Consider the following 14,151-nt stretch of genomic DNA (forward strand, 5'->3'; position numbering starts at 1 on the left):
TCCTTGATGCAGGCAGCCACACCTAAAGTGACTTGATAAAATGGAAAGACTAGAGTAACCTCTAGCTGCTGAAATAGTAACATGAAGCTATGCAGATAAGTGGCAACCTACTGACTTTAGGTTTATCCAATTTTTACTCTGTGTATCAAAACAACACATGTCAAAAGGATTCTGATTCATTTCCTACTCTCAAAATTGTGAAAAATGACCTCCTGTCGAAAAACTACAAGCTGACCTCAACGAAATAACCAACCTTCTTGCAGCCTACTGGACAAGATTCATTTTCATCCCTATGCTGCCAAACAAAAGTTAACCGATATCATAATTAATTTCACATTCCCTTCACTGCTAAACTCCAGAACAATCTTACTTCTACTTCAGTAATTTCTCCTTCGACCCAACATTGATTGCTCTTTTGGCATCTTCCTTATTTTTGTTAAGGAGCATAGCATTGCTGGCTTTTGTTATTCTATATTGGCATAGGTCAGCCTCCTTTATGTAAAAAGATAATGAGGCTTGGGTTTATAATGCTTGATATTACCAGACCCATCCATACATTCAAGAGTCCTAATTATGTCTTATTTCACTCCCCAGGAACTGCCACATGCACAGCCCTACACTTTGATGACTACCAGTAAATCATCATACCACAGTGCCATTGACGTCTGGATGTTTGACCCTCTTCTCGATAAATGGTACAATTCAGTAATTAGCACTTCTTACTATGAACCTGTGAGTATGGGTTCTATCCTGCCCCAGAGCAGTCAGCGTGCAGCTTACCCAGCTGTTCATCCTCCCTCTCGGGCTGGTCAATAAATGGGTACCTGGGGAAACCTTGTGAAGGTAAACTGTGGTGACCCAGATGTCACACCTGCTCTGTGTCTTGGGGTAATGAGTTCTTACTCTCCACAGGAGGCTCAAGGGCCAGTGTGCTTGAGATAAGCACCGAGGCCACATGCAGCCATAGCGTATGCCCCAAACTTTACCTTTAATGCCTTGTATTTTTTGAACAGCAGTTTTAATGACTGGCACCAATACATACTGTAGCTATATACTCTTGTAAATGTCAGTCTTGTGTAAAAGTTGGCTCCTAAGGCTATGATATCTTAATATAGAAATATAATTAAGTCTCCAGAAAAGTGGCATCCATGTAAAAGTCAGCCCCTACACTTGACATAAAAATATATTGTTAAAAATTGACTTGTACATACTTGTATGTACAGTTACCATCTCCAGTTTAACATGGTAATTATTGGTACAATTTCATCACCATGCAACATTTTTTTCTCTGTCTCCCAAGGACCAGAAAGATGAGTAGAGGTGACATTCCCCAGCAACTCTCAGGCTCCTGTGCAGCTGTCCACGACCAGCACATGTATCTGTTTGGAGGTCAGTAGAACACTTTCATGCAATGTCTGATGGTCATGTAACAATTGGTCGCTCGTAAAAGTTGATTCCTCCCCAACAGAAAGAGTAGCAGCAGTAGTAGTAATTACCCCTAAGGAAAAGAAGTATCCCTGAAAAAGTTAACTCTCGAAGGCTGCCTTTGAATTAGAAATAAATTTAATGGCATAGAAAAGTATTAGCAGTAGTTGTCACTCCCTAAAAAAGTAGTATCCATGTGAAAATTGACCCAATAAACTAGGCTTATATATATATATATATATATATATATATATATATATATATATATATATATATATATATATATATATATATATATATATATATATATATATATATATATATATATATATATATATATATATATTTTTTTTACACGAGTCTAGACCTTGACACTTACAAAGTCCCTTTTCCAGGTTGGGCTAACATTGCGACTGATGATTTAGAAAATAATCTCAACTTCTTGTGGCGGCTCCACCTACCTTCGCTGACGTGGACGCGGCTCTTCCCTAAAGGTGCTCCGCCTTTTCCATGTGACAAGGCTGCATGCTGGGTCCACAATAATAGGTACTGTAAATAAACTGCCATATTTCCAATTTTTATAAGTACTTTTTCCATGAAAACACTTTAAAATCAACATTTGCCATAGTCCATGATGTTTAAAGTTTAGCTACTCCTTGAAGAGATTATTGGTCCTAGACTAATATTAAATACCCAAGTCTGATGCAAAAGTCCCTAGATGACTCCAAAATGAAATATACATAAAGTGTGTGTATACATAAGACAGGAAACTGTCACTACTTGACATTTTGTTCTTTCGACATTCAACCTCCACTGTCTCGACATTCAAACCACATGCTAGACTTCTACCTGGCTGCCAGCTGGTGGTTCAAACTGACTGGCTATGTATCTTATAATATTGAAGTTGACTGTTTTGAAGAAAAAATGATGATTGAGAAATAAATCATTGCATTTTTTCCCTGTTGTTTAGTTTTGAGGTTCTGTTATTTATCAATTTGTAACTTTGTTCATGATTAATATCATGAAAAACTGATGATTTCCTCAAACAGGTTTTTTGTTTTTGGAGGCTTTGGTCCTGCAGGAAACTTGAAAGAAATGCATGACACTGGAGTCAACTTTGTATGCGACGAAGTATATTCTAGTGGCTGGATTGATCAGCTCGTATACTATCACATAGGTAGGTCCTGTCAGTATCATAGTAAATCAGTGAAAGAACAGACAAACCTCATCATGCTTGTTCACTTATTTGTAAGCAGTTTTTTCATGGCAAAAAATCAACAACTTACATCCAGCTTGGATTTGGGGGGACTGGGAGCTTGGAATGTAACTCCTTCACATTGCTATGATTTGTATATTGGCTAACTCTTGTTATTCATGAAATCATTATCTCTAAGTGTTTGAAGGAATGTAAGCTGTACAAAATGTACAAGAATTGTCTGTAACTATACTACACTGTAGAAGATTTACAATCCTCTGGTTATTTTTTATTTATATTGCAGGGATATGATTTTTAGGAAAAAAATGGGATTGCCATAAAACTAATCATAGTGAATATTATAATAAAATAACCATATTACAATAAAAAATGCATGCCTTTGTGTTCTGTAATACTACAGCAACACAATCTTCAGGAAAAAAAAAAGAGTTTGATCTTAAACTAAGCATAGTGAAGCACTGTATAATTTTGTGTAAAGGTTAATCTGGTATACAAGTGCTCTCAAGGCTGTAGTATGCTTAACTGAGGAATAAATTTAAGCCCCTATAGGAGTAGTATACAGGTAAAATTTTATTCCATCACCTGAGCATCAAAAACAGTTTAAGAAATTCAACTTTTGCATGAATATATAGGTGATAAAAAAGCAGTTGTCATAACCCAAGCAACTTTGCAATCTTTCACTTTTTGATTAATTTTCAGGTAAAAATGAATGGGTTTGGCCCAAGACCAAAGGACCCAAACCATCTCCTCGAGCAGCTCACGCTGCAGATGTGTGTGGGGACAATGTGTACATATTTGGTGGTAGGTTTAAGGAAACAAGAATGAATGAATTACACTGCCTAGACCTTGTGGACTGGACTTGGAGTGGAAAGTAAGTCAAGTTGTTGTTTACCCTTTTTTTTGGGGAGGGGGGGGGGGGGGGGTGCACACATGTTTAATGATATGTTACAGTGAACAACTGAGTTTTGTCTTCACATTAACCCATACAGCCCCATGGACGTCTGAGAGACGTCCACTTTCTTTTGCACAAGGGACCGTGAACGTCTCTCAGACGTCGGCATTCTTTTCCTCATAGCTCACAAGATATTTTTCAAATCGAATTGATTATGTGGTTTGGGTGAGTTTAATAAATTTGGCACATGATGCACTAGTTGGCAACTCACCTCTGACTCTCATGTAACTTTTAGGCAGTGTGGGACAAAGCCTAATCACGTCTGTCACTGGTCAGTTACGACACTCTATACGCAGCATTATATCCACTGCAGAAACAGTGGATATACTAATAGATGAAGATAATCTCTCCGACAACTTAGATCTTTCGTCTGGTGAGAAATGTGAGCCATGGGAGGAAGATTATGAAGAACATGAGGAACCAATTCTTCCATCTTGTGTGGCAAGGCACCATTCAGATTTCCGCCCACACTATCCTGCTAATGTTGAGTCCAGTTGTAGGAGGAAGAGGAGAATCTTCATATGCATGCTCCTGCTTTTCTTTTATTTCCACCAGGAAGGAAAATAAAAAAGAGGTCTAGTGGAAGTGATGAAAGGGCCTCCTTATCCTGACCACCATCACCACCACAACAATCACAGCAACTAACTAACATAATTTGCATTAGCCATTAGTTGTGTGATGAGAGTAAGGAAGAGCAGAGGGTTTGTATGCCGTGATAAAGGTTACCAAATTGTCTCCATGGCCACTAGACATTTGCAACCCTCTAGGCTCGATACCAAAGTAAATACAAATGATAAGTTCAAGATGTCATCTACTCTGACATTCATAATCTCCACAACTTATATTATTTACAGTATTTCATGTGCTGTGGTGGCAGTGGTGATTGAGTAGAAGTATAACAACAATCCACTTTGAGTACAACACGGCATCATTGCTTGGCTTCACAGCACGGGCATTTCAAAAACTCATGCAGCAAAACTCGCAGGCCGTCCTTCCATCAATATGACCCATATTTTGAATGCTGTGACCAGTTAGATTATGTTTTTTCTAATAGTATTAGGTACATAGAATATTAATCTATACAAAACCGAAAATACCAAAACCAGCTGGTCCTGGGTGAACACAAACATAATTTAGTCTGGTGCTCTACAGGCTAAGATTTTGGTGTTTTAGCTCTAGTGATGATCCTGTTAACCCACTGAGCCCCACCAATAGTACTTAATGCGGTAACACCCAGACTCGCCAATATTTTCGATAATTATTTTTTCTCGGAATTCTATTGGAATCACGAAGTTATAATACCTGAAGCATATAAAATTGCTCACCATAGCCAAAGAGCACGCAGAACATACCCATACATAGGTGCGACGTTGCCAGGCGTCCGTCAGCATGAAACGTCAGACAGTCATTTACTCATACATTACTTGGGTGTTCAATATTTATATGGATGGTGTTATTAGAGAAATTAAGGGCAAAGTTGGGGAAGTTGGAGTAAAAATGTTCGCTGAGGGAAGGAAGTGGGTACTGAATGTTATAGTAGGATATCAATGTATTACAATTATTTTCCAACCTGTAAAAGTCTTAATCAACACACCTACGCCCCCCGACAAGTCCGTTACATTTGTGCCTCAAACCAACTGAATTCGATACTGTTTGCTGATGACACGGTGCTCATTGCAGAAAATGAAAGTGACTTACAAAATTTGGTCAGTGTTTTTGATAGTGTCTGTAAAAGGAGAAAGCTGAAAGTAAATGTCAACAAAAGTAAAGTGATGGTTTGTGAACGAAGTAGAAGTGAGGTTGTAGATTTTGTATGCCCATATAGAGTGGGAATTGAATGTGAAAAAGAATGCAAAATAATTTTGAATGGTGAAGAAATGGAGGAGGTCAATGAGTTTAAGTACCTTGGATCTGTTATGTGTAAGCATGGTGGTATGGAGGGAGATATAAGAGAAAGGGCATTGCAAGGAAGAAGGGTGGTAGGGTCTTTGGGACGAATCATGAATGGCAGAAGTGTGAGCATGGAGGTAAAGAGGGATTTGAGAAATACAATAATAGTACCAACCCTCACATATGCAAGTGAAACGTGGGCCTGGAATGAAAGTCAGAGGTATAGAGCGTAGGCAGTGAAAATGAGTTATTTGAGGAGTGCTTGTGGTGTGAGTAGAATGGATGGAATGAGTAATGAAAGTGTGTACGAGTGTTTTGAAATGTGTCATGGGGGTGAAGGGAAGAAGTGTGGAGTGGTGGAAGAAGCAAAGCGACAGACTTTAAAGTGGTTTGGCCAAGTGGAGCGAATGGAGGAGAGTAAGATGACCAGAAGGGTGTATGTGAGTGAGATAGAGGGAGGGAATGCTAGAGGACGACCTCCAGTGAAATGGAGGGATAGGGTGCAAGAGTACGTTAGGGAGATGGGGGAAAGATCTTTAACCCATAAACTGCGCAATTAAGATTTGGGAATAGCTCCTGGGTGTGCAATAAATGGCAAAACAATAACCTGTCGGAAAACAATTTTTAGTATTACAACACCCAAGAGAGACATGTTGAGCACCAAATAGTACAAAAAAAAAAAAATAATAATTCTCCTAATGTGGCAATGATGGCGGGATAAAGGTTGCGGATATGAGGCGACCTTGGGAGCGCTGGTAGTGACGGGGTAGATAGGACGGTGGCAGAGGGAAGATGACACACGGCACAGTCACGTCTGAACATTATCTTGCCATTAATTATTCATTCCAGTTACAACAAACAAAATATATCACAGGAAACATCACTTAGTCAGTTTCGATAATCAACCTCTTGCGCATCATTATCAAGAGGCCAGTCATTAGTCACACCAGCAATATTCTTGTCAAAGTTATGAATATCTGGCACAAAATCTGATCCATCAGACCAGACGAATGGAGTACACGTTGTCTCGCGTCTCTGAGGCTCCTGTTCTCCCTCTGCCTCCCCCTCCTCTCCCACACCAGCTGACACCCCTCCCTCACTCAGTTCATTAGCTGAGTCTTCTCTTATACCCCCACTGTCGTTTTCCTCATCTTTCTGCCACTCTGAATCATCGGACAGTGATGATGGTGTCAGTGAGTGACTAGGCTAGCTAGTAACTTTCCGCACTGTTGGAGAGGCAGCGTGTCTGTGACCTTGAGCGCCAGAAGCATGCTCACGCTTGCCACGCTTCCTCAGACCAGCTGAATCTGATGGTTGAATGCAATCTGAATCACTGTCTCTTTCAAATTTGTCTACTACAATCTTTCTCTTTACCAATAGTTTCTTTTTACCCCCTCCCATGCCTCCCCCTCAGTCACGACCGCAGGAGCTATATGAGACTGGTTGGCATCAGTAGATGATATAATTCTACTCTCCATGGCTGCTAAAGAGCAACTAATATGACGATGGTGACTACATGGTACAAAAGAGGGATGATGTTGCCACACAAGGTTCATTGGAATATACTTTGGCATCGCGGGAAATATAAATATTCACCTTGGAACATGTGTCATCTTAAGATGTCTGGTGCAGTCTAACTCATAGCATCTTGAGATGTCTGGCGCAGTTTACGGGTTAAGGACGCATGCCAGGAAAAAATCAAAAAAATATTAAAAATATTGAAAATGATGAAAAAATTCTGGGACACACTATTACCCTTGGTCTCTCATTTCACCAAGTTTGAACATCGTAGCACGAAATTTATTTACTGTATGGGCCATTTAAAACTTAAATGTCACACCGCTGGGCGTTTGTTTAAGTCATGTGCGAGCCACGCAAGTGGACTTTAAATCCTCTTATATCTATTTTTTGCTATTATTTTGCTATTTATCTAGAAATATTGGGATGTTTATGTTCTCGTTGGAAACTCAAGCCTCTAGCCTTGCTCTGAGGTGCTCGTCAAGGTGAGCCAGCCTGGCCTGACCACGTGATGTGTTATTGTAAACATACACACAGCTGGTCGTTGCGGTGCCATCATTTTCAAGAGTTTTTCCTTCTTCTAGTGGACATTAGGCATATTCAAGATGCCTAAAGTGCCTAAGAAGAGCAGGAGATACAAGGAGAAGCCAGAAAAGAACAAGCTTTTGGCTGCAAGGTGGAAAAAGACAAATTTCCCTGCCCATAGCTGACCAGCCACCTCCCTCGCCCACCACCTCTCCGCCGCTTCTAGCTCTCCCACCACCTCCTATGACTACTCCATCCCCTACCACACCTGTTGCCTTACCACATGTGTCTAGTGCAACAAAATGCAAGTGTTTGTTTGGTGACATAGTGAGTGAACAGTGTGAAGACATAAATTACACTCTAGTTGACAGGATGTACATAGAAAAAGTTTTGGAAAACGTATGCTGCAAGTATTGTTATAATACAATGAGTGCAACAATGGACAGCACCAAACTGGATACCTCCATCACTACCAAGTATACAACATGTGATTCACGAGTCACCATGGCCAAAAATGTTAAAACTGATGATAAAAAAACTCAATGACTAGTGTCAACCTTGTGTATAGCCTCATGTGTGAGGGTGTAGGATATAGGGCCATGGAGAGGATATGTGCAGCACTGAGACTCCCAGTGATGAGTGAAGGGGAATTTGGAAGATACAAGAATCATGAGGTTTTATAAAACCAGAAAAGGCCTAACTTATTATTTTATATTCATCAAATAGCTAAAAAAATATTCATATTTAACTTGGCACATCAAAATGCACACAAAATAACCCCAATGAGCAATATTGAGTCTGTAATTATGTGCTCATGACCAAAAGAAAAAAGAAGCCACAGTTTCACATTTACATAGTCATGCTTGATAGCCCATGCATTCACTATTTATTGACCAATGGCAGTGGTTCTGGTCTTAATTTGATCCTCATTACTTACTCTTCAAAATGAAAGTAATAAATTTTGTCATGGTTCTACCTGGTTCGTGCATACCTATGCCTAATCTTTAGGAAGCGTTTTCTCAAAAGTGATTTTTAAAGAAAAACTGTATTTTGAATGCTGTTTTCTCTGTTAATAATGATCAGTTTTTACTGAAATTTTTTGGGGGGCACATAACATCCTAAACCGAATAATGGTTGGAAGACTTTGTCCTATCTTTAATGTAAGCTTGCAAAATATTTCCTGAAACTCAACTTTCCATATCAGAAAGTTAAAAAATATGTCAGAGAGAACAAGTGCTTGTCAAAAATCAGCTAATCAATTTAGAATTAATTCCTCCAAGCATATTGTAGGGACAAGACCACAGAACATGTCCTAGAAAGGTGAAGTCAAATTACATGATAGGTACTGAGAAGATAGGCTTCAAAATATTGCAATTTTTAACATATTTTTAGTATAATACTTTTAATAGTCATCCTTTTTCAATGTAGAAAGCTGAATTTTGGTCAGGAGTATTATATTAATTATTATGCCATTAAGTGGACACAATTCAAGACAATCGGATGATTTTGATTGCACCACTGAGAGTAAATCCTGGCTGAAGTCCTTAAGAAACTTTGAGCAGGCAAGGAGGGAGTGTCTGGATAAAGTTGAAAACTTCTGCAATGGCCATCCCCTGGTAGGGGCTCCCAGGAGCAGGCGTTGATGAAATGATGATGATGATGATTACATAAGAATTGTATGATTCACATAGGAGTCACAACACAATGCCCTTATGATGTTTCTGAGTACAGCCACAGTTCTCATAGTTACATAAAACTTCTTTCTGTGAAGCTTTGGCACAACGGCTGAGCCGTGTGTTGGTTGTCATGGTGATGGGGCAGCCTTGGTATGCTTCCACCACCCAGCTGCGATACTTAGTGTTTGTACCAGCTCCCAAAACGTGAAAAAGGTCATCATCATCATCTGAGGTTAGATGAGGTGGTGATGGTGGTGGAGATGGAGGGTGTGAGCGTGCACTCACGCTGAAACCATGTTGGGACATGAGTAAGATTGGAGGCTCCATTTCCTCCAAATCCTCTGCTGCAGGAACATATTCTTCTCCAGAGAAGTCATCAGAGGCACTGTCGATGTAATCGCCAGACTCTAACACCATTTCTAAAGCCTCGGCTAGGGAGAGAATGACCTATCTCTGGTGGGGGCGTAGAATGCGGCTAGATATCTCTGCTCACTTCCTGCACAAAGCATGGTCTGAACATATTCTACTGCAAGTTACATGGGAGGGGTGGGAGGTAAGTTCCTAAGTAGTGTATACTAGCCTCGCATCCTGACTTAAACGTGAGTGAATATTAAAACCCTATGACCATTATGTTGGGAGATATAGGGTCGAAAACTGGTGACAGCTGAGAGCCGTCAGTGGGGCTGAGCATTACACATGTATGTGATGGCTCAGAGCTGTCAGTGGGACTGTATGGGTTAATGAACCAGATTTTTATATTTTTTATATTCAGTAAATCAAACTAATGACCATTCTTCTTGAAGAGCAAAGTGTACAGTGAGTGTATCCTGCCAGTTCTAACATAGGGCTCAGAAACTTTGTGACTCCAAAATAGACAAATTTTGATATCGTGTTAGTTGTTAAAACTTTATTTTTAAGAAAATTAAACAACATATTTAATATCTTATTTAATAATATTTATCTCTGTAAACATTATCATTTGCTTTTATTTGAGGCAATGCCTTCTACTTGTTGATACTTTTGGATATAACGCCTTATTGTTTTCACCATTTAGTTGAGTAAATAAACAGTTTACTGTGCATAGCTAAATAGTATTTCTGAGGGTGATCTACCAACCATTGATAATTCTCTCAACAGTCTGACAGATCTCAGCGTTCAGGAGGTTCCTGATGGGCGGTCGTGGCACACGTTCAAGTTTGTGTCTGACAATAAAGCTGTTGTTTATGGAGGCTTCAACTCAAGACAGCAAGTTCTAAGTAAGTTTTTTGTATGTAATTTCCATATATACTTGTGTAAAAGTCATTTTCAAGTTGATTTCCTGAAGGCTATGATATGATTGACTTGGGAATAAACTGGACCCCCTTGAAAGTAGGATTTATGATAACTGAACTTCATAAACCTGAGCTTGAAGAAAATTCTTCAAAAGAAAAAAAACTCCATCATTAGCTATATACAGAAGTGTTATCACAGACTGATGACAGCAGTAAGAAAGTAGAAAACTTATACACTATATATGCCATCTTTTATTTTTTTGACTCCATTATCTGCCATAGTAAAGCCTGAGGCCTGCTGTTAGCTTTTAGGGCCCTGCAATATCCCCCTAGAACTTGATACTGCAGCCTTAGCAACATATAAAATTAGTAATCCATCACCACTGAATTAGTAAGCTATCATCAACAGCAGCACAGGGTGTGTGTCAAAGTCTCAGGCAGTGCTGGCACGGGGCAGGGCTAGGCAGTTCTTTACTGTCACCTCACTAACATTATGAGTTGATCTTGAATGTGTGACTGAAGTTTGGCTCATGCACACCCAACAACAGAATAACATGCATAAAACACAAGATGTTAGGTTGTTGTAACTGTATTTTCTCTATACAAGTGAGGAGATGCAATCATGGGGCAAGGTATGGCTGTGTTTACTTACAGTTCCCTTCGCACCTCCAGACTAATCAATGTCTAAAAAAGACAATAGCATGCAGTGTAAAAACTAACCCCTTGGGCAGCTTAGGTGAAGGAAGTGATCTGCCATCACCAAAGACCCCATTTGAGTTTTGCCTTCAGGTGTGTACACTACCTGGCAACAATTGTCAAGAGCTAACAGTCAAACTCATAAACATTCATTTTGGTGTGAACACTCACTTATTAAGAATTGTGAGTACATATCCATTATGCAGAGGACACATGGGTGTGAATATTTCACGTAGGGAGTGGCTCTAATAACTACTGTATATACTCATGTGGGTCACTCATGTAAAAATTGACCCTGCAATAAATTAAAATTTATGCCACCCAAAGTGATATTTATGTAAGTCATCCTCATGAAGTGACCTAAAGAAAACAAAAAAAAATTGACCACTGACACGAGTCTATATACAGTAACTTTGTTTAGTTGTTTGTATGAACTATTATAACACCCTTAGTTGTTTGTATGGCTGTGAACTATTATAACACCCTTAGTTGTTTGTATGGCTGTGAACTATTATAACACCCTTAGTTGTTTGTATGGCTGTGAACTATTATAACACCCTTACGCAGAGGACATCTGGGTTCTGGATGTCTCGAGTAGGAAGTGGTGCCCCTCCCTGAACTCCCACGCAGGCCGAAGACTTTGGCACACAGCAGCAGTGGCCCACCCGGGGGAAGTCACATTTTATGGAGGAATAAAAAATAACCTCTTGGATCACACAAGGCCGAAGGTATGTTGCTGGTTCATCCATGTATATCAAGTAGGCAGCTTTAACTAAACTTGTATTTGTTTTACTTGTTAAAGTCTTGATTTTTTAATGCCCAGGTTTAGAGGGTCTTCTACTTTTCAATGAATTTATTATTTATTACTGTTACTACTGCTGCTGCTTCTTCTACTACTACTACTACTACTACTACTACTTCCATTACCACTACTACTTCTACCACTACTACAGAGGGGTATGCTAAAATGAATGTATTTAATCCTAGAGAATTATTCATCATAGCATTCTGTTGTTTTAGCAAATATTGAAATACCTGCATTGGGTAATCTGTTCCAAGCCCTCAACCAAGACCAAGGTTACCACCCAACACTATAAAGATTGGTTTAATTAGTGCTCCCACATCTTGTTTCTTATTTTATTAACTACTCCTCTGTTGTCATGTTTTCTACTCTCCTTGAAACCTCTTGGAAAACCTTAGGAAACAAGTGTGAAAATAACAATGAAATGTGCAAACCTACAAGCCCCTTAGTTCACCACAGCTAAAATCCTAAAGTGGTGTTCAGGCTCTTTTTAAGCTAAATTTAAAGGATTGACTTTTCACGGGTAGTAATTTTCTAGAGGGTTAAATTTATTCCTCAAAGGAGCGTATCATAGCCTTGTGGGTCCACTCATACTGGAGATCAACTTTAACAAGAGTACGTACAGTATACTTACATATTAAGCTCACAGAAAGCTTCATCCTAATTTCCAGCATTATTGTACAGATGATTGCTGGCTGTTGGAGATAAAGGGAGGGGGGAGCAGGGCCATGCCATGGGTGAGCTGGGAGGAGGTGGCTCTTGCCTATGACCATGGTCTGCCTCGCTGCTGGCATGCTGCGGCAGTGGTGCCACCTGGGGAGCTGTATCTGCTGTCAGGCCTCACTCAGCCTTACTACATCACTATGGCCATACTCATAGTAATGCCATTATTGTTTATGTCTCAAATACACACTGTTTGCATTTTACACAAATTTAATTTTTGTGAATTTGTAACAATGCATATCATCCATAACCTAACTATCACTATTAACCCTATCACTCCGGCGACGCTGACGTCGGCGTCCGACGGGTGTCCGGCGGCGTCACCATATGGAAAGAGTTAGTCCTCTTCTAAACCTCTTAATCCTCTTTCATTTCCTCTTAACCCTCTCGTGCACGATGATGCGTTTAGCGTCATCAAAGGGTAAAAGGTCCTGGCGCATGATGATGCGAAACGAGTCATAAAAGTTAAAAAAATTGATTAAAAATTAAGTTTTCGGTGAAAGTGCGTCAAATTTGGGAGCTTCATTTGTTGGGATAAGTTTCTTAATGGTAATATATGGCAACCTTTCTAAGGAGTGTAGATGAAGAGCTTTGAGTGATTTTTATTTGTTAGCCTACTCTGACGGGAGAGGAAAAAAATACAGTTTTCTTGGTGTAACTTGGGAACTAATAGGCGTATGAAGATTTTGAGGATACCATAATAATCCTCACTAAATTCCACTTCGAAACATATATTCAGCTAAAAAAGTTGGCCCACAAAATTTCGAGCTAGCGAGTGGGGAAGAGTTGGTACTTTGGATTTATTGTCTACAATACTCTATACAGAGACTTGAAACAAGTTTGTATTGTTTATATATATATTTTCCTCTCTTTTTAGCTGCGCATGTTCTAGTACAAGTCTTTATGAAGCCATTGATATCAAATTTATTGTGGTACGATATATCAGTGAGGGTAAAATACGTCCGGGAATATAGAGTATCGCTGTGGCAAAAAAAGGCCGGTCGGGCCTGAGTAATGCATGATGAGTGGAACAGAAACTTATTGGAAACTTACGGTGTGCGAGAGGGTTAACCCTCTTCTAAACCTCTTACGGCCGTATTCTCAGTGAATCTCTTCCCCCTTCACGCGAGGAAACGAGGCTTCGTGGACCAAACGGTATTCTCAGTGATGAGGAGTGTCTTTGATGCAGCCGGAAAAAAATGAACTAATTTCCTCTCTTGACGAAGAGGAGGTGAAGGCCCGCTCTTCGCTAATATCTTCGCACATTTAATGCTTTATTACAACATTTTTCCATGTTGCTGTATTATTAATTGAGTATAAGAACAATTTAAGTTTTCTAGGCCTTATATAAAAATTAATACAATGCGAGAAACAATATTTTTCTGTTTATTCAAGACTTCACGGTTCCTATGATAATTTAAGCCAACACTGGAACACACCTCTCAACCAGCACGCCC

General features: G+C 39.5%; 1 protein-coding gene across 5 annotated transcripts in view; it reads left to right on the forward strand.

Moving 5' to 3' along the window:
* LOC127000268 (kelch domain-containing protein 2-like) overlaps positions 1 to 14,151 on the forward strand; it is a 57,134-nt gene that overhangs the window by 10,515 nt on the left and 32,468 nt on the right. For 3 of the 5 annotated variants that reach the window (XR_007753853.1, XM_050863722.1, XM_050863724.1), the window contains exons 2-8: positions 595 to 695; positions 1,301 to 1,389; positions 1,821 to 1,971; positions 2,475 to 2,602; positions 3,341 to 3,512; positions 10,340 to 10,458; positions 11,737 to 11,897. Coding sequence is in view for 3 of the 5 variants with exons in the window: in XM_050863722.1 (XP_050719679.1) it covers positions 595 to 695; positions 1,301 to 1,389; positions 1,821 to 1,971; positions 2,475 to 2,602; positions 3,341 to 3,512; positions 10,340 to 10,458; positions 11,737 to 11,897 (921 nt within the window). In the remaining 2 variants the exon portion in view is untranslated. Of the gene's footprint in view, positions 1 to 594; positions 696 to 1,300; positions 1,390 to 1,820; positions 1,972 to 2,474; positions 2,603 to 3,340; positions 3,513 to 10,339; positions 10,459 to 11,736; positions 11,898 to 12,655; positions 13,856 to 14,151 lie in introns of those variants that run through there. The other 2 variants (XR_007753854.1, XM_050863723.1) reach the window with 2 other exon arrangements.

The sequence above is a fragment of the Eriocheir sinensis genome, chromosome 18, assembly GCF_024679095.1.
Source record: "Eriocheir sinensis breed Jianghai 21 chromosome 18, ASM2467909v1, whole genome shotgun sequence".
In the NCBI taxonomy this organism is placed as follows: Eukaryota; Metazoa; Arthropoda; class Malacostraca; order Decapoda; family Varunidae; genus Eriocheir; species Eriocheir sinensis.